This window comes from Heterocephalus glaber, unplaced genomic scaffold (assembly GCF_053883595.1).
Source record: "Heterocephalus glaber isolate CG9 unplaced genomic scaffold, H.glaber_assembly_v1.0 deba00001451, whole genome shotgun sequence".
NCBI classification, from domain to species: Eukaryota; Metazoa; Chordata; class Mammalia; order Rodentia; family Bathyergidae; genus Heterocephalus; species Heterocephalus glaber.
The window spans coordinates 7,834,491-7,858,774 of record NW_028258301.1 but is presented as its reverse complement, the minus strand read 5'-3'; the positions used below and the strand labels follow the sequence as shown (position 1 = coordinate 7,858,774).

Genomic DNA, 24,284 nt, shown 5'->3' with positions numbered 1-24,284 from the left:
TTTGCAAGGCAGGTGGTTGAACCACTAAGCTAAATCCCTGGCCCTATTGGTACATTTTAGATATACATGATAACATTTATCATAGGGAATTTGTACTTGTACATGATATATCTTCTTTTTTCCCATCCCCTTCCTTTGACCCCTCTTCCTCTTCCCCTCCTTAGTTACAAAAGTGTTGTTTCCATTAAAATCTCTTAGTTCTAATCCTACACCAGGTTCGGGCTCTGTTAAAACTCAAGGGATATTTGTAGATGAAAGGCTCACTAAATACCAGATCATCCTTATTAAAAACCCGATGTAAAAAAAACCAAAAACAAACAAACAAACAAACAAAAACCCAGATGTCTCTCTTCGGTCTTGTACAATTCTAAATCCAACCACTCTCCTCCCAAATCACCAACAGGTAGAACAAACCATTGCCCAGAATTGTGCCAGCCACCCTGACCTGAAGGACCAGCCATTGCCAGGGAGAGCTAGCACATAGTTCACTGATAGCAGCAGTTTCATAAAAGACACCATTAGGAGGACAGGTTACACCATGGTTAGCCCTACCTAAGTCACTAAAATAAGAAGACTCCAACTTAGGACTTTTCTCAAAAGGGAGAACTTATTGCCTTTACTTGGGCTCTCCAACTTGCCCAGGGGAAGAGGATCAATAAATAAATATAGGGCTGGGGATTTAGCTCTGTGGTTCTGGTGCCTGCCTCACAAGCGCAAGGTCCCAAGTTTGATCCCTGATACTAAAACAAAACAAAACAAAAAAAAAAAACAGACAACAAAATATATACATATATATATATTTCCAAATATGCCTTTCTTGGGCTGGGGATTTAGCTCAGTAGTTCTGCCACCTGCCTCGCAAGCACAAGGACCTGAATTTGATCCCCGCTACCAAAAAAAAAAAAACACCAAATATGCCTTTCTGGTCCTACATGTACATGCAGCCATCTGAAAAGAGGGCACCTCAGGACTAAGTTACCCTCAAAATGGAAAGGCCCTTATACAACCCTTCTAACGATTCCTGTCATTAAGGTACAAGGAATACATAGCTAGAGTCACCTCTCCAGGATAATACTCAAGCTGCCTGAGACACCAGAAAACAAAGGAGAGAGATCGCAGACCTCATATATTTGCAAAACAGCAGACAACCTCAAGTTTCTTTTCAAAAAGAAAACATCAACCAACCTGTTAAACTAGATAAGTAAAACATTTTCTTCCCTCTAAGTAAATTGTGTGGTTAGTCTTGCTACTCTCTTGTTTGATATACTTGAAGTCCTTGTTCCAAGTTACAACATCACATCTTTAGGGTCCTTCCTGTTTCTTTTGTGATCATCCTGGATTATTCAAAAAATTGCCTCTAATAAAGATAATAGTGACTACCTACATGAGACCTTAGAGCTAATCACATTTTTCTCCTATCATCAACCACTACCTAAGAACTCAACAGCCTAGGCAAACTTGCCCAGAGTATTGCCTTCCTTCAAAACCAGATAAACTCACTAGTAGCAGTGGCTGTACAACCTCAGAGAGGACTAAGTCTCCTAATACTGCAACAAAGGGGCTAGGTTTGTTCCTAAAAGAAGAATATACTGCCTTTGTCAATAGGTCTGAATAGTAAGAGACACAGCACAAAAACTGGTTTCCAAGATCTCTCAAAATCTATTTCAGTCATGGATATCCTGACAAAATATATGGAATTGGGGGTCTTGGTTACTGACCTGGACATGATCTTTATTAATGCTTCTCATACCCTTACTATTTATATCTTACATACTTAATCTCTCAGTCAAATTTGTTACTTCTTGTTTGACAGACATCAAACTACTGGTGATGACCAAAACTCATGATCAGAACCTGCTTCCACACCCATAGATCATCAAGAAATCTTCAGAGGAAAGGGTCAACTCCCCTGAACTCATAGATCAGTCAGGGATAGGGTTTCTAGGTCTCTACCTAGGTAGGGGCCAATACCTCTATACGGCTGGAAGTAGCTATAAAAGACAAAACTTCCAACTTCAACTCCCCTCAACAATTTTCAGGAATCAGGGCTCTCAGGAGGGAATAGTACAGTCAGAAACAAAGGATCTGAGAGAGTCATACCCTTCCTTCCATCTAACTGTAAACAGCACCCTATAGTTACTGCTGCTATCATTATCCTAAGAGAGATTAAAAAAATAATAATAACATAAAAGCCTAGGAGATAGTCATGCCTTAGGCACCAGTGAGAGATTCAGTGGGAGGCACCAAAAGGTGAGATATCTGGCTTTTAAATTGTGAAATCCTGAATTATTGGCCCCTTTTCTTCCCCTTTCCTGTTGCTACCTTCCCCATGATCTTCAATAAATGTAGTTACTACTTACTATTGGGTGTATGTTGGGCAATTCTTTCCTCATTGTACACCAAAACCTAGACTATTACTGGCCCATTCAACTGTAACAGATACACACTTTGCAATTCTTTGCTCATCGTACACAAAGAGCCTAGAATCTATCTGTTGGATCCCATCATTCAGTATCAACTCCACTGCATGGCCCCCTTTAGTGGCCTTATCTCTGCACTTTCTGCTGCTCACCATGAATCTGTCAGACCTCCCTCCAAGCTCCAGTCCCCACAAGGGCCCCCCATGGTCGTCAGAACCTCAGCACTGTTTCCCGGGTGCCAGTAACAGCTTCCTGAGGGTTAAGATGATGCTTGTGGGCCAGGAATGTAGCTCAGTGGCGCCCCACCTGCCTGGCAAGCCCGTCCTGAGTTTGATCCCCAGGACCAAAAAAAAAAAAAAAAAGGCTTTGTATTTTTTTGACCCTAGCCAATGGTTAGTAAAAGAGCAGGCTCACAATAAAGTCTGGAGGTGTAAAATCCTTCACTTCCCCTCTCTATGATCCACCCGAGGCCTTCAATTTACTCTAAAAGCAAGATCCCTGTCTCTGCCCCAGGGCCCCAGCCTCATTAATCCTATAAATGAATTAGAGTTAAAAATGTTCAGAGTCAGGCGTGGTGGTGCACACTTGTAATGTCAGCACTCAGGAGGTTGAAGCAGAAGGATCCCCCAGAGTCAGAAGCCAGCCTAGGCTACACAAGGAGTTCAAGGCCAGCCTAAACTACATAGTGATACACTGTCTCAAAAAAAAAAAAAGTTAACTGAACATGACAGCAGCACGAGATGCCTTCAAAAAGACTATCTGAGCTACGGGTGTGTGGCTCAGTGGTAGAGAATTTGCCAAGCATGTGAGAGGCCCAGGCTTCCATCTCCAGCACTACAAAAAAACAGAAAGGACCTGGGTAGGACCCAGCTGACATTCTCTGGAGGGAAGGAGAGTTAGCACAGCTGAGTCTAATGTCAGAACAATTCTAGCTTGGGCCCTCAACGCTTCCAAGTGATTCCAGGCAGCTCATTTGGCACCTCATCCCTGCCAAGCCCTGGCAACAGTGAGTAAAACCTTTAAAGGCACCACAACAGGCTAATACAGTGCTGTGGGAGCTCCCGGAGGAATGAAAGGGAGCACAAGAACCACTGGCCCAAGAAAATGCGGGGAAGGGCAGATTCCAGGTCAAAGGCCTAGGCACACTACCGTCGGCATGGGCAGCCACAGCTGATGGCTGGTGGGACTCCCAGTAGGAAGCTCCAGTGCATCCCATCCTGGCCCAAAAAGCCCAGGGTTCCCTGTGACCCCGGTCTCAGCTGTCTTCCATCTGACTGAAGTACCAACATCAGCTGCTCACCTCTGTCAACTCTCAGCAGTGCTGGGCTCTGTCGTTCTTATTTTTTGTTTTGTTTTTGTTTTTGTTTTGTTTGGTACCAGGAATCGAACTCAGGACCTTGCGCTTGCCAGGCAGGCACGGCCCACTGAACTAAATCCCTAGCCCTTGTAGTTCTGATTTTAAATATGAGGGAAAGCTACTCCAAAAACCAAATATGTGCATCCTACATACTTCTCCACCATTAACAGTAACAGCAAAAGAGACAATCTCTGTCACTCTGTGTAACCATGTTAGCCTGGTGGAACTCTGCACAGGGGAAGCAAATGGATTCAGGGATCACAGTGTCCCAGCCTCTTCTGAGAAGTTCTTTCACCTCCACTTAACTCTGGAACATGTGCCAAGAGAGAAAAGGTCATGAAGAACTAACTGGTCAGGAGGCAGGAAATCAGAAGAACAATGAAAAGCCCTGGAGGTGGGTGTTTTCCTTGGAGAAGAGAGACTATGGAAGTCATAAAGCTGTCTCGAAGAGAGGAAGAGCAATTATTTGCTCTGTGTTGTAACCACCACCTCACTCTCTAGCCCTGAAGTGACCACATCATTTTGAAACCACCTGCTTATAAACCCTAGCACCCCAAAACCACAGCTCCCTGAAGAGCGCCTGTGCATTAATCACTTGTGACGCCCCAGCAACTAACCCAGGCCAGGATGAAACTGCTGACCTGGATGCGGAAATGACAGGAAAGCCTATTATGGTTCAAGAAAGGGAAGTGCCTTTCTACAATCCCAGTTGCTTCCAACAGGCCAGGTTGTTAGAGAGGAAGTGTGCCATAGGGAAGGTCTGCTAGCATTGGAATGCACTCATGGTAGCGGAAGGATGCAAGACAAAATGGCCCTCTGAGATGTCTTCCAGTTCTAAACCCCAGCCTCCTGAAATAGTGAGGGAAGGAGGCCCAAAGGAGGAAAGGGACTAGCAGGGCACCCTCTCTGTCCCAGGCAAACACATCCACCCACTGCCTTGTCAATTCTTACGAGCCTGGAAGGTAAGCTTTACTAGTATTCCCACTTCTCAGTGGATGAATCTGAGGCTCAAGGGAGGTTCAATAACTTGCCAATGACACAGAAGCAGTAAGAGATAGAACCAAGACCATCAGGCTGCCCACATAGGCCCTCCTGACCCTGCAGAAGGCAGTTCCAGACCTTTTCAGCTTAAGGCTCTCCAAGGATGATAAATATTTTTACTTCTATAAGTCCAAAACCTCTAAAGCACAGATCCAGCTGTAGGGAAAAAGCCATCTGTTCTTTGGGAGGCTAGGAGCTGCCTTCTCCTAGACTCCAGCCAAGGAACACAAGATGCCACCAGAGGGGTCTGGGAAGGCTCTCATGAAAGAAACAACATCTGCGCGAAGCCTTACCTGGTAAGCTGGGCAAGCAAGGGGGCAGTGCTGGGCAGCAGAAAGGAGGGGAATCTCCAGCACAGGAAAGAGCAGAAACAAAGGCCAAAAAGCATGCAGGAAATCACAAGGCATTGGGTGTTGCCAGAACAGAAAACTCACACTGCAAAGTGGAAGGACATAGTGATCAAAGAGATAAACCCGGTCTGCTAAATTATGAAGGACTTTGAATCCCATCATGCTAAGGAATCAAGACTTGATTTATCCTGAAGGCAATAAGAAGCCACTAAAAGATTTTATGAAAAGCTGTGATAAGATCAAACCCTTGCATTAAGATCACTGTGATACCAATATTAAGAGGCTGAGCTGCTGGCAGTGAGACTGGAGGCATGAAAGCAATGCTGGAGTGATGCAGGCAAGAGACATGCTGGGATCCAGGCTGACCTCTACTGAAATTTCCAACAGGGACAACTTTCCATTCTTTAGGCACAGCCATGGAGAAGGGCCTGCTTTAATAGCTATTAATTTTGTGGAGCCTCACACACACACACACACACACACACACACACACACACATCTTTCTTCAATGCTATGACTGTAGGGGGGAAAACAATGTTAATCCTAAATACCAATTACTAAACTCACTCCATGTCAGGCCCAATGCCAGATCCTTTACACAAATAATCTCTTAGTTGTGCAACCAACAACCCTGAGGGATTTTACTATCGTTACCCTCATTTTGGGGCGGAAACTCAAGTCCAGAGCTGGCAGCTTACCAAAGGTAATTCAGCCACTGAAGAGAGAGTCAAGATTTCAACAGTGTTCTACTCGAGGGCAGAGACTGCTCTGTTATCACTGCCAAAAAGAGTGGAGAGAGGGCTAGAGGTTCTGAGTCCTGGGCTTTTCCAAAAAAAAAAAAAAAAAGACTGCCTTCCTGTGGGAAAATGCTGTGTATCCCTAGCTGCAACTGAGAAGGGGTACTGTGTACCCCTAGCCGCAACTTCTCCACAAGGGAGAAGTGGGGAGCCCGGACCCATACAAACGAATTAGGAGGGACTCTACCCTAGACAGCCTCCAGCCTCAGAAAGAGCATGCGCCTGAGAAACCCAGGCGGACAAAGCAGGAAAAAGGACCCAGACCAAGCAGCAGACGCAGGGAAGAGGCGTGACTCAGAAAGGACAGTTCTGGGGCGGGGCCCACAGGGGGCGGAGCTCTCCCCGCCCCTCAAACTCTAGGACCAGAGGGACCCTAGGAAGGGGCGGGACAGCGAGGCGGGCGGAGCTAAGCTGCGCTCACGACCCACAGAGTCGTCAGATCACCTCCCCAAGACTGGACCCGACCCTCGTTTCATACTCTGGCTCCAGCAGGGCTGATCCGGGATCTCGATTGTGTAGTCCAGCTCAGCACGGGCCATGGTGAAGGCACCGGCCGTCCGCATGGGCCTACCACCGGAACTCTGGCTTGCGCACCAGCGCACCAACTGAACGCATCCTGGGCACCGCCCAGCCACCGCCCCCTCTCCACCCTCTTCCCGACACTGCCCAATCCCAGAGCCGCCCTCTGTGACCTCCCCCTCTAGCAACAACCGAGTCTTTCCGAGCCTCTCACAGATGCCTACTAGTCCTGCCATAGCAACCAGGTCCCGCCTCCCTTAGTTTTGGCCCGCAGTCATTGGCTAACTCTCTAGATCCGGACCAGGTATTGGGCAGGGGGGACGCCGGTCAGGAAGAGTCTCCCACAACCACCCTGTTGTGTAGGGAAGAGTCGGCGACAGAGCTTTGTATCCTGGGAATGCTAAGGGTCTCTTCTCGCCACCGCGTCTTACCCTACCCTTCGGAAGACAGTGCACTTTGACTTGCCTCGTCTAGTTACCTCTACCATCCTCTACCAGCCGCAGATTCGAGGGCTGGAGGTAGAAAACCGTACAAAACGGCCTCGGCGGCGCGTGCCGACCCATCCTCCACCCAGTGGAGTCCAGGCAGCTGACTGGGTGGGTGGATAGAAGGTCTTAAACTATGACTTTACAGAATGCCCTGTTTGTGGAGGCACCAAGGTACTAAGAAGTACAGCTTTTTTGCGTTTGTCCACGCATTTAACAAACATTTATGACCGTCTATGGGCTGGATGTGGGCTAAGTAAGGTTCCTTGGGCTCTTCTGAGGATCCAGCTTTTGGCCCTGACTATAAATCTTAACAGGATAGGGAGACAAATAATATATGAACCAAATGTAATTCTCTGCGGGGAATAAATAGTTTAGAAGAGTCAGAGCTCAGAGTCTGAGAGAAGGGACATTGTGGTAATGGGGATGGTTCTTAAACTGGGCCTTGAAAGACTTGGAGACTTGAAAAAAAGACTCCTTGGAAACACCCAAAGAAGGAAAAGTCAGGGGTGAGTACAAAAATTACATGAAGGGTCTCTGGCCAGGGGAATGACTAATATGAGAGAAACCTTTGAAGAGCCAGGGCCAGATCCTAGAGAATGTTAAACTCAGCCTTAAATTTATAGATAGATTTTGCTGATGAAAAAAAAAATCCAATGCATTTTACACCTATGAACATAAGTGCTTAGATTTTTTGTGAGCCAGTAGGCAGTCATCGGGCCTTAAGCAGGGGAGTAATGATCAGACATATGTTTTGAAATATAATAGGAGAGGGATGGGGGTTTAGCTCAGTGGTTCTGGCGCCTGCCTCGAAAGTGCAAGGTCCCGAGTTCGATCCCCAGTACCAAAAAAAGAAAGAAAGAAATAGGAGAAATGAAGAATGATTTCTAGTTTTCTGGTTTAGACAGGAAGGAGAGGAAGTAAGACTTTTAGGAGTCCATTCTGGGTACGGTGAATGTGAGGTGCCTGTAGAACATCCAGTTCAAGGTATCAAGGAGGCAGCTGAATATGCCTGATTGGAGTCACAAGATGAGTTTAACTGGAAGTAGAAATGTCGGGTCTGTAGGGCCTTGTAGATGACAACTACACCAGTAGATCTGTTAAGCTTATCCAGAAGGCATATGTAGAAAAGAGGAGAGGGCCTAGGGCAGAGTGCTGAGAAGTACCCAGGTTTGAGGGTCTGGTAAAGAAGGATAGGCCTACGCAGGTATTTGAGATGAAGTGTCCAAGATGGTGAGAAGATAATCATTAGAGAACCATGGTGTCTCAGAAGCCAAGGGAGGAAAGTGTTGAAGCCTGATGAGTAATCAAGTAAAATAAGGTGTGAAGGAAGCCACTGGATTTAGAAACAAGGAAGTTGGTAACCTTTGCAAGTTCAGTTTCAGTGGAATGATGGGTACAGAGGTCTAATTACAGTGGCTTGAGAAGAGGAAGAAGTAAAGATTGTATGTGAAATTCACTTTTAAGAAGTTTAGACTAGGAGCCTGCTGTGAAAGCACAAGGGCCCGAGTTCGATCCCCGGTACCAAAAAAAAGAAGAAGAAGAAGTATAGGCGTGGTAGAGCACCCTTTCTTTGCCTAGCATGCAAAGAAGTGTGGCTGTTTAAGAGAAGAAAGAGAGCCAGGCATGGTGGCATACACCTGTAATCCCAGCATTCGGGGGGCTGAGACAGGAGGATTGCCATGAGTCCAAGGCCAACCTAATAGCAAGACCCTGTCTCAAAAAACAAATAAACAACAACAACAAAATGGAAAAAAAAAAAAAAGAGATGGGAGAGATACTGTTGGCGTAGATCCAGCAAAAAGAAAAAGGTTAAATTATAGGGAAAATAAGATAGTTGGGAGAGTGGTGTCCTTGAAACAAGAAGAAAGGAGATCCACAACATTGATGGAGAAATTCAGTTAAGGGTAGAGGGACATTTGTATGTGGCAGAAGGGAAACGTGTGTTGACTTTACTACTTTGGTGGGTTTGATGACAGGAAGTTGTGGGAATTTCTCTTTGACAGTTGCTATTTTCTCTCTGAAATAGAGACATGATATCAGCCAGTGAGAATGGGATTGGAGATGCAGAGTAATGGTGAAAAGAGCAGAGAAAAGCCAGGCAAAGTGGTGCATACTTGTAATCCCAGGTACTTAGGAGGCTAAGGCAAAAAAATGAGTTCAACACCAGCCTGAGCAACCTAGCAAGACCCTCCCCACCAAAAAAAAAAAAAATGGAGACAAAGATTGAAATAGCAGCCCTGGAGAATGAGAGTGAGATGACTAAGGAAGCAGACAGATTTCTGAGCAGTTGGAATAAGGAACTAGGTTAGCCTTAGGTGAGGAGACACTAGCCTCCCTTCCAAACCTGAGATCCTTACATCTAGGGTGTAAAGCACAGGCTGCCTCCAAGCAAGGGTGGTTTGCAGAAGTGGAGAACCAGGGTCGAGCTAGCTCTGGGCACAAGCTAGAGATGGGCAGAGGAACTGGAGAAACAGGATGAAAGAGACCTATTCAGGAATGAGAACTATCAAGGGCAGAAAAAGAAGGCTAGGAAGGGAAGGAGGGAGAAGTGAGCCAGAGATGAGCCATGAAGGTGTGAGAAGAGGGTGGGCAGACTATGTTTGACCCAAAGCTACATTTTGTAGGGAGAGTGTGAGGTTAGGTCTGGGAATGGAGTTGGGGTAGAAGTGAGTGTAGGGAAAGAAAAAAGCAATCTGAGTAGAGAATGAGGGTAAGTCTGGGAAGAGGATGAAGCCAGAGGGTGTCACAGAAAGGAGATGAGGGAAAGGAGGTCTGTGGGGAGACGTGGGGGCAAATGGAATCTGTAGGAAAGTGATGAATGACAGGAGGGACTGTGGAGAGAGTATGAGTAGGAACAGGAGGGTCTATGAGAAGAAAGTGACAAATTAGAGTGCTTATGCACCTGCACTGAAGTGAAGGTTAGGGCATCCTCTGGCTGGGCTGGAAGTTTGGAGCAGAATGTTTGTATCTACAATTGTGTGTTGCACAAAAATGTTTTAGTTAAAAATGGGTCACATATATGACAGTGGTCCTATAAGATTATAAGAGAACTGAAAAATTCTTATCATCTGGCAAACATAAAACTGAGGAAAAAGCAAGAGAAAAGGAAACTACAGAAGACAGGAGAATCCCAAGAAAATTCACAGGGATAGGTTTAGTAGAAGTTTCTGCAGACCTCAATAAGCTTCTTTAAAAGTTGAAAACAAGCCGGGAATTGTGGTGCATGCCTATAATCCCAGAACTTGGAAGGCTGAGGCAGGAGGTTCACTGTGAATTTGAGGCCAGCCTGGGCTACATAGTGAGCTCAAGGCCAGCCTGAACTACATAGCGAGACCCTGTCTTAAAAATAAATAAATAAATGTTGAAAACAAACCAAGAGCAGGGACAAAGGCCTGTAGTCCCAGCACTCAGGAGGCTGAAGCAAGAAGATCACAAGTTCAAAGCCAGCTTGGGCAATTTAGACTCTCTCAAAATAAAAAATAAAAAGGGCTGGGAATATAGCTCAGTGGTAGAGCACCTCTGGGTTCAACCCCCAGTATGACACACACACAAAAAGTTGAAAACATGGGACTAGGACCATAGCTCAGTGGTAGACTCACCTAGCTTATGCAAGGCCCTGGGTTCAATCCCCATTGTACCCCCCTAAAATTTTTTTTAATAGAGAGGGGTATTCGTAGTGCATTATCTGCTTACAAACAAATCTATGATAAATAAGAGGAAGAGGAAAAAGAAGTTGGGCGTGGTAGCCCATGCCCGTAATCCCAGCTACTCTGGAGGCTGAGGCAGGGAAATCAAAAGTTTGAGGCCAGTCTGGACAATTTAGTGTGACTCAAACCAAGCAAACCACCATGGACTCTGCAAAGAGTGACATCTGCTCAAGAGGCTCAGACAGGTCCTTGAGGAGGAACTCCAGAAGATGTTGCTGTTACTGGAGGTGTTATATGTGCCATTGCCCCTGCAAACCTTCCAATGTCACAAGATAGGGAGGTGATGACCCTGACTCTGTGATAGGCTTGGGCTGTACAAGGTCTTAGTTTTTAACAAAAATGTTTAAAAAGTTAAAAAATTTTAATTTTTAAGTTAAAAAAAGCCTAGAGTATATAAAGCAAGAAAATATTTTTATTACAGGTATTCAGTGTATATTTTAAGCTAAGTATTAAGAATAAAATAGTTTTCAAAACTTAATTTTATAAAGTGAAGTAACAGTAAGCTAAGTGCGTTGTGTTGTTCAGCTTTCCATTATATAAAATATAACCTGAGATAACTTAACCTCATGGTTTCAGAGTTCTCAGGCCCTGGTTGGTTGCCCTAATGGTTTGCTGCAGTGAGGCTAACACTGGTAGGAAGGATGCAACTGGAAAGCTGCTCACCTTGTGGCAGGTGGGAAGCAGAGAGAGAGGGGTCAGAGTCCCAATATCCCCGTCCAAGGAAGCCCCAATGACCTGAAACTCCACCACCTCCCAGTACCACTGTGCACTGGGGAACATGCATTTAACACCTGAGCCTTTTGGGGGGTGTATATCCAAACAAGGGTTCTAACGCTGGGGGGAGGGGGTACCAGGGACTGGACACAGGCTGTAACAGTTAAACTGCATTGTCAACTCCTTTGGCTTGGGAGCTGCCTAGGGAATTAGAAAGCATACTTCCCTTTGTCCGGGTATGTCATGGAGGCGTGACCCTGGGTACTATATCTGTCGCTGGCCCCTTCCTCTCTGGTGCTGTTCCCTATTCTGTTTTCCAGGCTCCATGAAGTGAGCAGCTTTGCTCCTCCATGCCTTTCCACCATGATGATTCTCCCTTGGAGCCAGCTGACCATGGACTAAACCCTCTGAAACCTCTCCTTTAAGTTATAGATGTCAGGTATTTTGTCCCAGTAACAGCAAAGCTGACCAATACAGAGGCCCTCACACATGCTAGGTAAGCACTGCACTGCTGAACTATATCCCCAAATCTTTTTTTTTTTCTTTTTCTTTTGAAACAGGATCTCACTGCACTGCCCGGGTTGGCTTCAACCTTGAGATCTTCCTGCTTCAGTCTCCTGAGTAGCTAGGAATTCAGGTGTGTGCCACTGTGCCCAGCTGTTAATTTGTTATTAAATAAAAGCCAGGTGTGGTGATGCATACCTGTACTCTAGGAAGCTGAGGCAGGCAGATCATAAGTTCAAGTCCAGCCTGGGCAGCCTACCAAGACCCTGACTCAAAATTTTAAAAATAGACTGTGGATGTCAGTACAAAGACCATAGGTTCAGTCCCTGGTATCACAAAACAAAAAGAAAGAAAGAAAAATATTGTTTTATAAATTTAATGTAGCTGGGCGTGGTGCCACACACCTGTAATTCTAGTGTGCTGGGAAGCTGAGACAGGAATATTACAAGTTCAAGTGCAGCCTGGGCTACTTAGAGACTCAGCAATACCCTGTCTCAAAATAAAAAATAAAAAACAAGAGCTGGGGATGTAGGTAAGTATGAAAGCCATGGGTTCAATCCCCAGGACTGCCAAGTGTGGTGGCACACACCTGTAATCTCAGCACTTGGAGGCTGAGGCAGGAGAATCTCAGTGAGTTTGAGGCCAGCCTGAACTATAAAGAGCAAGACCCTGTATCAAAGAAAGGGAGAGAGAAAGCATGTGAGAGAAAGAAATTGAGTGTAGCCTAGTTGTAAAATCTACAGTAGTGTGCAGAAATGTCCCCATCCTTCACTCTCACTCACTACTCACTCGCTGACTCACCCAGAGCAGCTCCCGGCCCTGCAGCCTCCATTCATGATCAGTGCCCTGTACAGCTCTGTCGTTTCTATCTTTCATAGCTTTTGGGGGTGGGGAGTAGTATAGGGGCTCAAACCTAAGGCCTTGAGCTTACTAAGGCAAGTGCTGCCCACTGAGCTACAAGCCCAGCCCCTCAACCCTATGTTTACTGTACTTTGCTGTGTTTACACGTGTTTAGATACACAAATGCCTGCCATTAGGTTACCGTATGCAGTACAGTAGCATGCAGTCCTGGTTTGTAGCCTCGGAGTAATAGGCAAGGTGTATAGGAGGCTGCTCCCCTCAGGCTTATGTAAGTGCATTCTGCTGTTCACACCGTGTCGCAGTCTCTCACAGCTCCTCTGCTCTGAGCCAAGCAGGACTGTATGTATCATCTCTCTCTGAATGGAGGCCTGAGAGTGAGGAAGCAGAGTTAGGTAAACAGGGAGAAAGCCTCTGCCTCATCCTGCATGTGAAACCTCCAAAAACAGGAGATAGTAACCACTACCTTGTCTCTGAGGCCAGCGGGGACAGGGAGTCAGTCTTACAGCCCACACCTTGGATGCTTCTTGTGTTTACAAATGTGTATGTATGTTTAGGGGGAACAAATCTTTTTGGAAAATTTAGAAACAAGATCTATTGACCTCTTGATATTTAATACCTTCTCTTGTTGTTAAGGACCTTCGGCTTAACATAGGAGCTGGAGTTTTTGAGATTTTGTGATTCTAGTTTCCCTGCTTGAAAAAGAACCATTTGGCTGCTATAGAATGATTTATAGATGAGTCCAGATTTATTAATCACCTCTGAAGATGGAGAGGAAATTAAAAGCAAAGAGGCCACTCTGGCTGAAGACTAAGTAGGTTGGTTGTCCTTTCGGAAGACCTTGCCAAGGTTAGGAGGCCATAAACCAACCAATTAGGACCGCAGTTCCTAATCTGGATTTTAATTTCATGTGCCTTGATTTTTCACACCATTTTCTCCCCAAGGTAAAATAATGACTATTTTAATTGGCTCCCACTTACAGAGAGACTCCAATAAGCATGATGGCATCCACACATTTTTCTCTGGCATTCCATGTGTGCTCCAGTTCTTGGGATCAAGCTGGTGGCGCTGACTTTTACTGCATGCTGCATGCCATGATCAGTTGACTATAAATTAAATCCTCTTTTCCAAAAGCCATTTTCCATTAGTGCTAATTTGTTTGCTTCTCATTTCCACTGATCATTAGAGTCTCTGGTTGTGAGCACCAAATTGGAAATAATTTCCTTGACATTTCAAAAAATTTTCTCCCCTTCTTGAATGCCATTTGGCTGCAGCTAAAGAACATTATGGTTTGCAGAAGAACAGTTCACTCCAATTACAATTTAACTGACCATTCATGGCACTGAATCCCTGTCCTCAGAGTCCAAAGATGACACCACTGCTGACATCGCTATTTCCTGTCTTAGCTGTAAAATGCCTCATAGACCTTCCGCTGGCCTTCTTGGATGAAGATTCTGCCACTCCACACATGGCAGCTTTGGAAAGTTGGTAGCTTTATAGACCTACATATCATGGACACTCAGACATAACCATCTAAATAGGAGCTGGCTGATCTCCACTCACTCACCCAGTAGAAATTTATTAAACAATTATTTTATGCCAGGCACGGGGGACACAGAGAAGAGTAACCTCTGCCCTTGGGGAACTCATACTCTAGAGTGAGAAAAAGGTTAAGTTTTATGGCACAGCAAAGGAAGGGGTGAAGTAGATGGGACCAGAGAACTGAGAACCCCTAGTAGTTTTAGGGACTCTGCCAAAGGACAGAAAGGAAGCTGGCTATTCCTGAAGGCAAAGCAGCCTTGAGAGATGCAGAGGGCCATGGAAAGGCCTGGAGAGTTGAGAAGTCAAGGTCTGTTGTAATGTGGAATTGACTGGAAATGAGGTTAGTTTCAGCTGTTTGTTTGTTTGTTTTGTACTATGAATTTAACCCAGGGCCTTTGCATTGAGCTACAGTCCTTTTTAATTTTTTTTTTTCTGAGACAGTGTTTCACTAAGTTGCTAAATTACCCAGGCTGGGCTGAACTTGCGGTCTTCCTGCCTCAGGCTCCCAGAATGCTGGGGTTACAGGAGGGTTCCTCCGTGCCCTGCAGGGCCATGTTTTGAATGGCTTGCAATGCCATATTGAGTTTAGATTTTATCCTGTGGGCCACAGGGAGCTCATGGAGAAACTTAGAGATGAAGAAAGGTGAAGTGTAGAAGACTGAGGGACAAATAGTCTCAGAAAGACTTTTTTTTTTTATTAATGTATTAGGGTTTTCAGGGATTGAGCAAGGGTTTAAGGGAAGAAGTGAAAGCCTGTAATCCCAGTACTCTGGGAGGCAGAGGCAAGAGAAAAACACATTTGAGCCCAGCCTGGGAAACTTAGTGACTTAGCCTATCTCAAAATAAAAAAAACTGAGGGTGTAGCTCAGTGCAAAGGCCCTGGGTTCAATCCCTGGTACAAAGGAAGGAAAGGAAGGAAGGAAGGAGAGAGAAAGAAAGAAAGGCAAAGGAGGGAGGGGAGGGAAAAGACAGGCTAGGGAATGTAACTCAGTGGTAGAGTACTTTTTTTATTTTGAACCAAAACCTTTATTGGTACATTTTAGATATACATAATGATGTTTGTCATAGAGGATTTGTACCTGTACATGATATATCTTGCTGCTTTTCTCCCATTCCCCCCCCCACTTCGACCCCTCTTCCCCTCCTTATTTACAAAAGCTTTGTTTCCATTTTTTCCTTCTATTCTCTCTTTTTTCCTTGTCCCTTCTTTTCTTTCCCCCTCCCACCTCCCTTGTTCCCCTTTCACATTTGAACATTTTCTTTCCATTTCCCACTAAGTGATAGACTACTTGCCTGGCATGTGCAAGATACTGAGTTCAATCCCCAGCACTGTGATAAGAAGAGGAGGAGGAGGAGGAGGGAGGAAGGGGGAAGGGGAGAGGGAAGGGGAAAAGAAGAGGAAGAAGGAAGAAGCAGAAGGGGGGGGGGAGTAGAAGGAAAAGGAAGAGGAAGAGGAGGGGGAGTAGGAGAGAAGAATGGAAGAGAGGAAGAGGGGCTTCTGCTTTTGCTTGGTGGACCCTATGTTCTCTGTGAGGTAGGAAGCCAGGTTATCCAAGCTTCCTGCTCCTGCTTGATTCTTCCCCTTCTTTCACCCTCCACAGGCGGTCAGGCACCAGGTTCTGTCACTTCTACCTATGTGGCCTTTCTGCTTCTCTCCACCCCTGGTGTCCTCAGCGTCTTTTGCTGAGATTACAGGACTGGCTTCCTAACTGGGGCCTCACCTCATCTTGCCCCCTCCCACTCCTCTTTCTATACAGCAGTCAAGGGATTTCTAAAACAAGTCTTGGTTTTGTCACTGAGAGGCCTTCGGCTCCCCCACATCACCCTGAGGATAGAGTGCAAGCCCTTCATGGAAGGCCCTGCATTCCCTGCCCTCTGCCTGTTCCTCTGTCTTGTCTCTCGCCACTTCTATCCCCATGCTATGCTCCCGCTGCTATGAGCAATCTTGGCAATGAAAGAAAGAGCTAAACTCCAGTGATGGTTTTCTATATGTTAGGTAGTTTATCCACCCTTATGGGATACTACATATTATCTCTTTACAGGTAAGGGAACTGAAGCTCAAAGAGGTTAAGTAACTTGCCTCAGGTCACATAGCTAGGAAGTGGAAAACCATCCAACTCCAGAGCTCATGGTCCTGACCACTGTGCTGTGCTACCCTGGACTTGCAATTCTTCATTCATTTTACCAGTGATGGCGAACCTTTTAGAGCTCTCAGTGATTAAAAATAGCCCACTGTGACACGCGTGCCATAGGTTCACCACCACTGCCTTATACTCTCTCACTTCTGAGCCACTGAACACTTTCTGGCCTCTATCTGGAATACACTTTCCTCTCCCCTGTCCCGAATAACTACAGACCACTTTCTAGCCTGGAAGGCATCTCCTCTGAAAGCTTTCCGTGGCAGCCAGCAACCAACCAACATCAGGTTAGGTGTCCCTCTCCCATTCCCAGAGTCCCCTGTACTCTGTCATTTCACTTACCACACTGTTGGAACTGAAATCATTTATTTATAAAGTTCTATGCCACCCCTAAACTTTATTCCCCTCAAAGGTAATGTCTGGGTCTTTTTCACATTTATTCTCACAAAGATCTAGCATGAGACCTACTTGACACTGCTTGTTGCATTGCATGTTTAATGGTATTGCTGATAGTGAGCTTGATGGTGGGACAGGAAAGTTTCTAGTCATATGTGGGTGCCATCTTTGATATCTTACTGAGGACCTACATACAACACAACAGGCACTGGAGACTCAAAGATGGAGGTGGGGGAGGCAGCATCCAGGGATGCAGACAAACCAAGCAATGTCATAATGCAGAGGTATCAGGGAAGAAAGCGCTTTAGAAGGAGGAATGGTCAGTAATGTTGACTGTGGCAGCAAGTGGACAAATAAGCAAAGGACCCCGATATCCTCAGTGAACTGGGCAGTTAGGGAGTTATCAGAGACATTGGCTAAAGAGATACAAATGAGGGACAGGAATTTAGCTCAGTGGTTCTACCGCCTGCCTCGCAAACGCAAGGACCTGAGTTCAATCACTGGTACCAAAAAAAAAAAAGAGAGAGATACAAGTTAAGTAAGGCTGGGGATTTGGCTCAGTGGCACTGCACCTACCTTGCAAGTGCAGAGTTTGATCCCCAGTACAGAAAAAGAAAAAAAAGAGAGAAAGATATAAGGGAAGTAGTGTTGGGAAGAGGATGGTCAGTGGGGAAACAGAAAAGAATGTGTAAACTGTTTTATAGAAGTTTTGCTGCAAAGTGAGAAAATCAGAGAGACAACTGGAGGAGGATGTAGGTTTGAGGTTCTGTTTTGATTTTTGCTTTTTATTTTTATAGATTGGCAAAAATTAGGCTAACAAAGAAAATACTTAAAGAGAGTGGTTGAGGATAAAAGGGTGGAGGGAGTAACGGGTGGAGCAGGGGCCCTAAGGAGACAAGATGGGTGGGATGGTTGGATGGATGCAGCGCTTTGGTAGAGGGAGAGAGAAAGAAAGGAGAGGGGTGGGTGTGGACAGAGATAATATGGAGAGAAGGAAGAGGAAATATGAGGACGTTCTTGCCTAATGGCCTATAACTTTATTAAGCCCAAGACTAGATCTTCTGAGAACAGGTGGAGGAAGAGGTGGGAGGGTAAGGAGCTTGGAACTGTAGACTTCCCAAGAAGGGGCTGGTCACGGCTAGTGAAGAGTTTAGCATGTAGGTCTTCTGTATGAATGCTGGGTTGCTTGGGAGTGAAGGTTGGATCCTGGATTTCTGGATTTCTCCCTTGTGCTCCAACAAAGCTTTTCACTCTTCACTGAAACTCCCTGCTTGCTTGCCTCCCTCTGCCTGCCAGGATGTAAGCACCTTGAGAAAAAGGACTATGTCTATATATTAACCAGTGCCACCTCCAGTGCCTGGCTTGGAGTTGGCACCCAGGACATCTATTTAATGAACCATGTCGAGTTAACGGACATTAAAGTGCTTCTTATGCACAGTATGTTGGACATCAGTTTACCAGCACCTGCTGTGAACATGGAGACACTGACCTTGGAGTTGCCTGGTAGCTGCAGGGTAAAAATGCAGATGTGTGTCAGTGACTCAGAACAGGAAAGGGTGGCTGACAGCAGCACAGAGGCAGGTAGTGGAGGAGGGCAGAAGGCCTGATCTCAGAAGAAGAAAAGTGGCTTAGAAACAGGAGTGGGGAATTTAGAGAAGGGTTTCTACAGTGTGGGGAAGTGGGCGGCAGCCTCTTAATCCCCTCAGGATGGGGGCTTAGTGCCAGGTTTCACCTGGGGGCAGAATTTAGATGGAATTGTTTGGGCTGAAATAAAATTCTTTATCCTGAGGGTAAAGAGAATCTCTGAATCATCTGACCGGTTTGAATTGTTTCGAGGTCTTGCCTCTCGCTCTGGCAGTAGGATGGAGTCAGCCTGAGGAGAGTTGGGAAGCTGTTGCTGTAATTCCTAAGGGATGGGGGTATAACATGAAAGTGGCGCCAGTGCCGGTGGAGCTAAATGGCCTTGTCTGAGGGCATGTTAGGAGTGTGACTGGCAGAACCCAGCAACAAACATTCAGATAAGGAGAGCAAGGAACTACTTGCTTTATGCCCAAGACAGCTCTCGAGTGACCAGGAAGATGGTGGCCCACGCTCGAACATAGGACCAGCACAGGGACAAGGAAGAGGAGGGATGAGTTCTTCATAGGATTTGTGGATGTGAAGAGCCTGTGATGCACACCCGTGAGGAGTCCGCTGGTCGCTTAAGTACAGGGATGTGGAGCCCAGGAGGGGACCCAGGCTGAGGTTTGGGATTTGGGAGCCGCCCCCCGACAGAGGCACTGACAGTGATGGAGGGGGTGAGGCCCCCAGGAGGTTACGAAGCACGAGGAGAGAACTGAGCCCTGCAGAAGGATCTGCACATGTGCACAGGAGGAAGCAAAGTTCCAGGAGTAGAGCCAGGAGGGCGGGGTTAGGAAAGGCATTTGAGAAGGGAGTCCTCTTCTATGGACTGCAAGCCGGCGTCTGGATTTGACAAGAGGCTGCGGGTGACACTGTAGAGCACAGGGGACAGCAGGCCAGTGCCTTTGGCTTAATGGAGAGAACTTGGACTTTGTGGAGTTACACTCAAATCTGAGTTTAAATCCCATTGCCATTCCTTTTAGCCATGAGGCCTTCATTAATAAGCAAAACTTTTAAAACCTGAGTCTCTTCCTCTGAAAATTGAGGACAGTAACTACAGAAGCTCTTAGAATTAGATAAAACAGGGCTGGGGATGTAGCTCAGCCAAGGCTATGAGTTGGATCCTCAGCAGTGCCAAAAAAAAAAAAAAGTAAAAATGAAAGAGAATTAAGCCAAGCATGGTGCTGCATGCCTATAATCCCCACACTCTGGGAGGCTGAGGCAGGAGGGTCACAAGTTGAAGTTCAGTCTGGACGACTTAGCAAGATCCTGTCTCCAAATAAATGGGCTGGGGTTGTAGCTCAGTATGAAAGCCCTGGATTCTATCTCCAATATTTTTTTTTTAATTGAAAAATTTTTTAAATTTTTGGGTTTTTTGAGATAGAGTCTTTTATGAAATTTACGCTGGTTTTGAGCACCTATGTAGCCAAGGCTGTCCTCAAACATGCAGTGATCCTCCTGCTTCAGCCTTCCAAGTGCTGGGATTACAGGTATGTGCCACCAGGCCTGGCTTAAAAAATAATTGTATACACATGTTGTGGTGTGGAGCTACCTCTTTCCATATGAAAAATATAAAAACTAAAAAAAAAAGTCTTCTTTCACCTTTCTCTTTCCCTTTACCAGGAAAAACACATGCTTCCCCTTTTATTTTGATAGTCAAAAAATTTAGATATAAAAAAATTTATCCCAGCAACAGACTCTTGAAATTAGCACATTTCTCTCCTTTTCCCACTGTTTTCTTCTTTGAATTCTTTTAAGATTTTGTTTTGGGCTGGGGATTTAGCTTAGTGGTTCTGCCACCTGCTGCACAAGCACAAGGACCCGAGTTTGATCCCAGGTACCAAAAAAAAAAAAAAAAGAGTTTGGGGAATTTATTTTATTTTGTTTGTAGTACTGGGAATCGAACTCAGTGCAAACCCTCTACCACCGAGCTACACCTCCAGCCCCATCATTGTTTTTTCAGCCTTCACCAAATCTCACACTGAAGGAAAGTTGATATAAAAATAAATAATAATTGGCACTCCATTAAACATGACTGCTGCTCTTTATCTCCCCCAGCTTCCACAAACCTCAGTGACATAACACTAAATAAAAAGTCACAAAAGTTCAGGGAAAGAGGCAACAACACATGGAAGGATTCAACAAATATTTGGAAGGTAGGAGGCAAATGGGGGAATGTTAACCGGCTTGGCTCGAAGCTGAGGAAATTACAAACTAGGTACCAACAAGAGGAAATGAACAACAGGAAGTGAGGCAGTCCCTACTTTAACCTCGAGGAGACCTAATGCTCGGAATCACGTAACCAGAGAAGGTAAAAAGTGAAGGTGTGGGCTGAGCACAGGCATTGACAGCTCCATGCAGAGCACTTTGCCTCCACTCCAGAGCCCCAACCCGCAGCAGCTGAGCAACACTTCAAACGCTTGGGTACATAAGATGAAGGAAAGTGGACCCTGGAGGCTTCCATCCTCATGGACCTCAGGCGTAGTTGAAAGGCCACAGATGATATACAGGGTGGAAAACTGAGGGATAGAGGAAAAGTCGTGCAGAGCTCGGCCCTTTCCCCTACCTCCAGGGTTCAAACAGCCAAGTGTTTATCTCACTCACTCTCCCTGGAGACCCTAGTGACTGCAGAAGAGGGAAAAATAACCTCCACTAACTAAATTTGTTAATTCTTCAATGAAAAGACTAGCTGTTTCCTGATAAATTTCCAAAAACTGAAGAACACAGCAGCTAATTTTTAGAAGCCCAGCAAGGATATAGTACAGTAAATGAAAAAGACCTGCACCAAGGCACACCATCATACACTTTCAGAAAAACCTTCAAAGGCACAGGATTCAAAATGACATCAGACTTCTCATCAGCAACAGCAAATGGTAGGCAACCTCATTTCTAACACCAAGTCACACACCCAGTCTCTCCTCCACCTGAGGTCAAAAAGAGTTCCAGACCCTCCAGGACACACACACACACACACACACACACACGCAAGAAACTACTAGAGAATGTGCTTCAACAAAACAAGGGAGTAAAGCAAAAAGGAAGATGTGAGACGCAGCATAGAAGAATGGCAAAAGGAAACCCTAGGACATTAATGTACCAGGCTTAGTGAGCAGTGACTAAAGGAGAAAAACCAAGATCTGTGCAACTCAAGTCTCCAGGGAAGAGCTGGAACTGGTCGGCTAGGGTTGAACATTTAGAAAAATTTCTGCTACACATTTGGTGCTTTTGAAGAGAAAGAAAAAAAACCCCTAGGTACTTAGAACTAAATGAAAAAAAAAGGGTTATGATTAATTCCAGGTAAAATCAAGTTGTAAGAAAAATAAAATGTAATAGTCTACTATTTGAGTTAAGAGTTTATTTACTTTGTCAATAATGTAAACACTGCTGATGGGCTGGGGATTTAGCTCAGTAGTATGGCGCCTGGCTCACAAACACAAGGTCCTGAGTTCAATCCCTGGTACCCAAAATGAATAAATAAATTAAATAAATAAATAAATAAACACTCCTGATTTAACTCTAACTTATGGGAAACTACACTGTGAGGACAGAATAGAGAAAGTGGGGGAGATAGAGTCATACAAGAGAACTAATTCCTTAACTGCCATAATATTGTCAAAAGCTGATAAGTCATAGTAGTGTACTCCAGCCACCACAGACTTGGTGGCCTAAGCGGTAGAGACTGATTAGCTCCCAGGCTGGAGGCTGGCAGACTGATATCCGGGCATTGCAGGGCTGGTTTCCTCTGAGCCACCGCCTCCTTGTGCCTTCACCTCCTCTTCCTTCAGTGTGTGTCTGGGTCCTATACACCTCTCAAAAGGATGCCAGATGTATTGGATAAAGGCCCACCCTAATGACCTCGTTTTACCTTAATTATCTCTTTAAAGACCCTGTCATATTCCAAGGTACTGAAGAGTTCAGACTTCAACAAATGGAACTGGGGAAGACCCGATTCAGCCCATAACAAGTAGTATAAGCCTATTATTTGGAAATACAGAAAGAGGTAAACACCAGAAGGCATAGCCAAGAAGCCAAGAGGGCCGATCATGGCTGCCTTTCTGCAGGGAGCCTGGAAGGTGGCATATGATAAGGCAGGTACTATTTTAATTTTTTACTAAGTATCAAGTCACAGAGCTGAGCCTTGAACCCAGTCTGGTTCCAGACCTTGTGCTCCTTCACTACCACACAACTCAGTGTCTCCCACGGCACCTGGCACAGAGCCGCCTGATGGGCCATCACTACTTTAGAGTTGCATTAGCATCACTGTGACCTTGAAAGCTGCCTCTTGGTTTTTCTTTTCCAGTGTCAAAACTAGAAGACTGAAATGCAAGGAATCTTGGAGACAAGGGCTTAATACAGACTGTCCTGCCTAGAGTTTCCTGCGCTGGTGTCCCGGAACTGTTGGGTGTGTATCTGATTTCACTTTGAGTCTTGATCCTACAAAGGGTCCATCCTGACAAAGCTAATGCTGGTGTCTCAACCTCCTCCTCTCTGGGGTCTGGAACAGCCTCTCACCCTCATTTTCTGAGGCCCGGTTGGCTGTTGGAGGTGGCCACAGCCTCTGAAAGTATTCTCAGGTTTAGGCCTATCATGGGATTCACAGTGATTGATGGCTTCATCTCACACCAGAATTTGGTCATTTGTGTTTAGGCTGGTGTGCAGTTGTTCAGCCTGCTCTTAAGTCTGACAGGATCTTGGGGTGGCCTTCCTGACGCCCTTCAGAGCACACACATCCAGTGACCTCTGAGAGTTGTAGAGGTTGGTATGTATGTGTGTCTGTCTCTTCATGCCTCACGTTATTACTTCCTAATAAAACCCTGATAGCTGAGCCCCATCAATATCTCAAATACATGTGAGGAAACGTTAATTTAGAATCAATTTTAGGATGTTTCAGACTGTAAAGTCCTTTTAACTAGATCTCTGGCAAAGATGTAGAAGCACTTTATGGGACTGTAAATTTCATGTTGAACAGTCTTTGTGAAATACATGTCTCCCCTACACACAAGCTGTTCTCTCCATATCAATCATAGCCCCTGCAAGTAATGTTTCACAAATATTCTGTAAATCACAGAAAACCCCATGATAATGTGAAATATGACTTTCACTTGTCTGTTAGACAAAAGAATCACACATGCCTCTCTCCCATCAGCACTAACATTTGTTATGGATAATAACACTTTCAATCACAACTATTTTTGGAAAACGGGTTTATTTTAAACCTTCCCTCCCCCACTGAAAACACTCTCCCAAGGACACAGACTCCTACAAACCACAGCCCATTAATCCAACTATGGAATAGGAACTGTTTTTTAACACTAACTTTTTTTGAAAGTTGTTTTGAAGAATTATTGTAAAACCCTAGGTACAAAGTTAAGGGGCACTTTGCCTTAGCAGGTTGGCATAAGAGGGGGCTAGATCTCTAAAGACCCCAAATCTCCAACCCTGTGTGAGAAAAGCTGTGAGAGAGGCCAGGTTCCTAGCAAGCACCTTCATTCTCAACTTGATACTGTGGTCTTTCCATTGCTAGCATCACCAGGAAAGCCTTTAACTCTTTAAGAGTAGACATTTGAGCCAGGCATGGGGATGCTGAGGCAGAAGCATTGCAAGTTTGAGCCCAGCCTATAATACGTACTGAGGCCCTGTCTCAAAACAACAATAAAACCCAAATTAAAAAGAACAGACATTAACTGGACACGGAGGCGCATGCCTATAATCCCAGGACTCTGGAGGCTGAGGCAGGAGGATTGTCATGAGTTCAAAGTCAGCATGGGCTACACAGTGAGTTCAAGGCCAGGCTGAACTACATAGTGAGACCCTGTCTCAAAAAAAAGAACAA

The 24,284-nt window shown here is 45.3% G+C and overlaps 2 protein-coding genes across 13 annotated transcripts in view; one reads left to right on the top strand and one right to left on the bottom strand.

The window, feature by feature from the left end:
• The window catches only part of Tmem53 (transmembrane protein 53), a 32,949-nt gene extending 26,343 nt beyond the window's left edge, over positions 1-6,606 (bottom strand). For 2 of the 3 annotated variants that reach the window (XM_004872889.4, XM_004872890.4), the window contains exon 1: positions 6,444-6,606. In XM_004872889.4, the coding sequence (XP_004872946.2) occupies positions 6,444-6,528 (85 nt within the window). In that variant the 5' untranslated portion in view covers positions 6,529-6,606. Of the gene's footprint in view, positions 1-5,111; positions 5,132-6,443 lie in introns of those variants that run through there. The other variant, XM_013068537.3, reaches the window with a different exon arrangement.
• A 166-nt stretch (positions 6,607-6,772) lies between these two features.
• The window catches only part of Armh1 (armadillo like helical domain containing 1), a 43,750-nt gene continuing 26,238 nt past the window's right edge, over positions 6,773-24,284 (top strand). For 2 of the 10 annotated variants that reach the window (XR_015452620.1, XM_087214772.1), the window contains exons 1-4: positions 6,780-11,889; positions 22,336-22,539; positions 22,752-22,853; positions 23,099-23,206. The gene's annotated coding sequence lies outside the window, so the exon portion shown is untranslated. Of the gene's footprint in view, positions 11,890-22,335; positions 22,540-22,751; positions 22,854-23,098; positions 23,207-24,284 lie in introns of all 10 variants that reach the window. The other 8 variants (XR_015452617.1, XR_015452618.1, XR_015452619.1 and 5 more) reach the window with 8 other exon arrangements.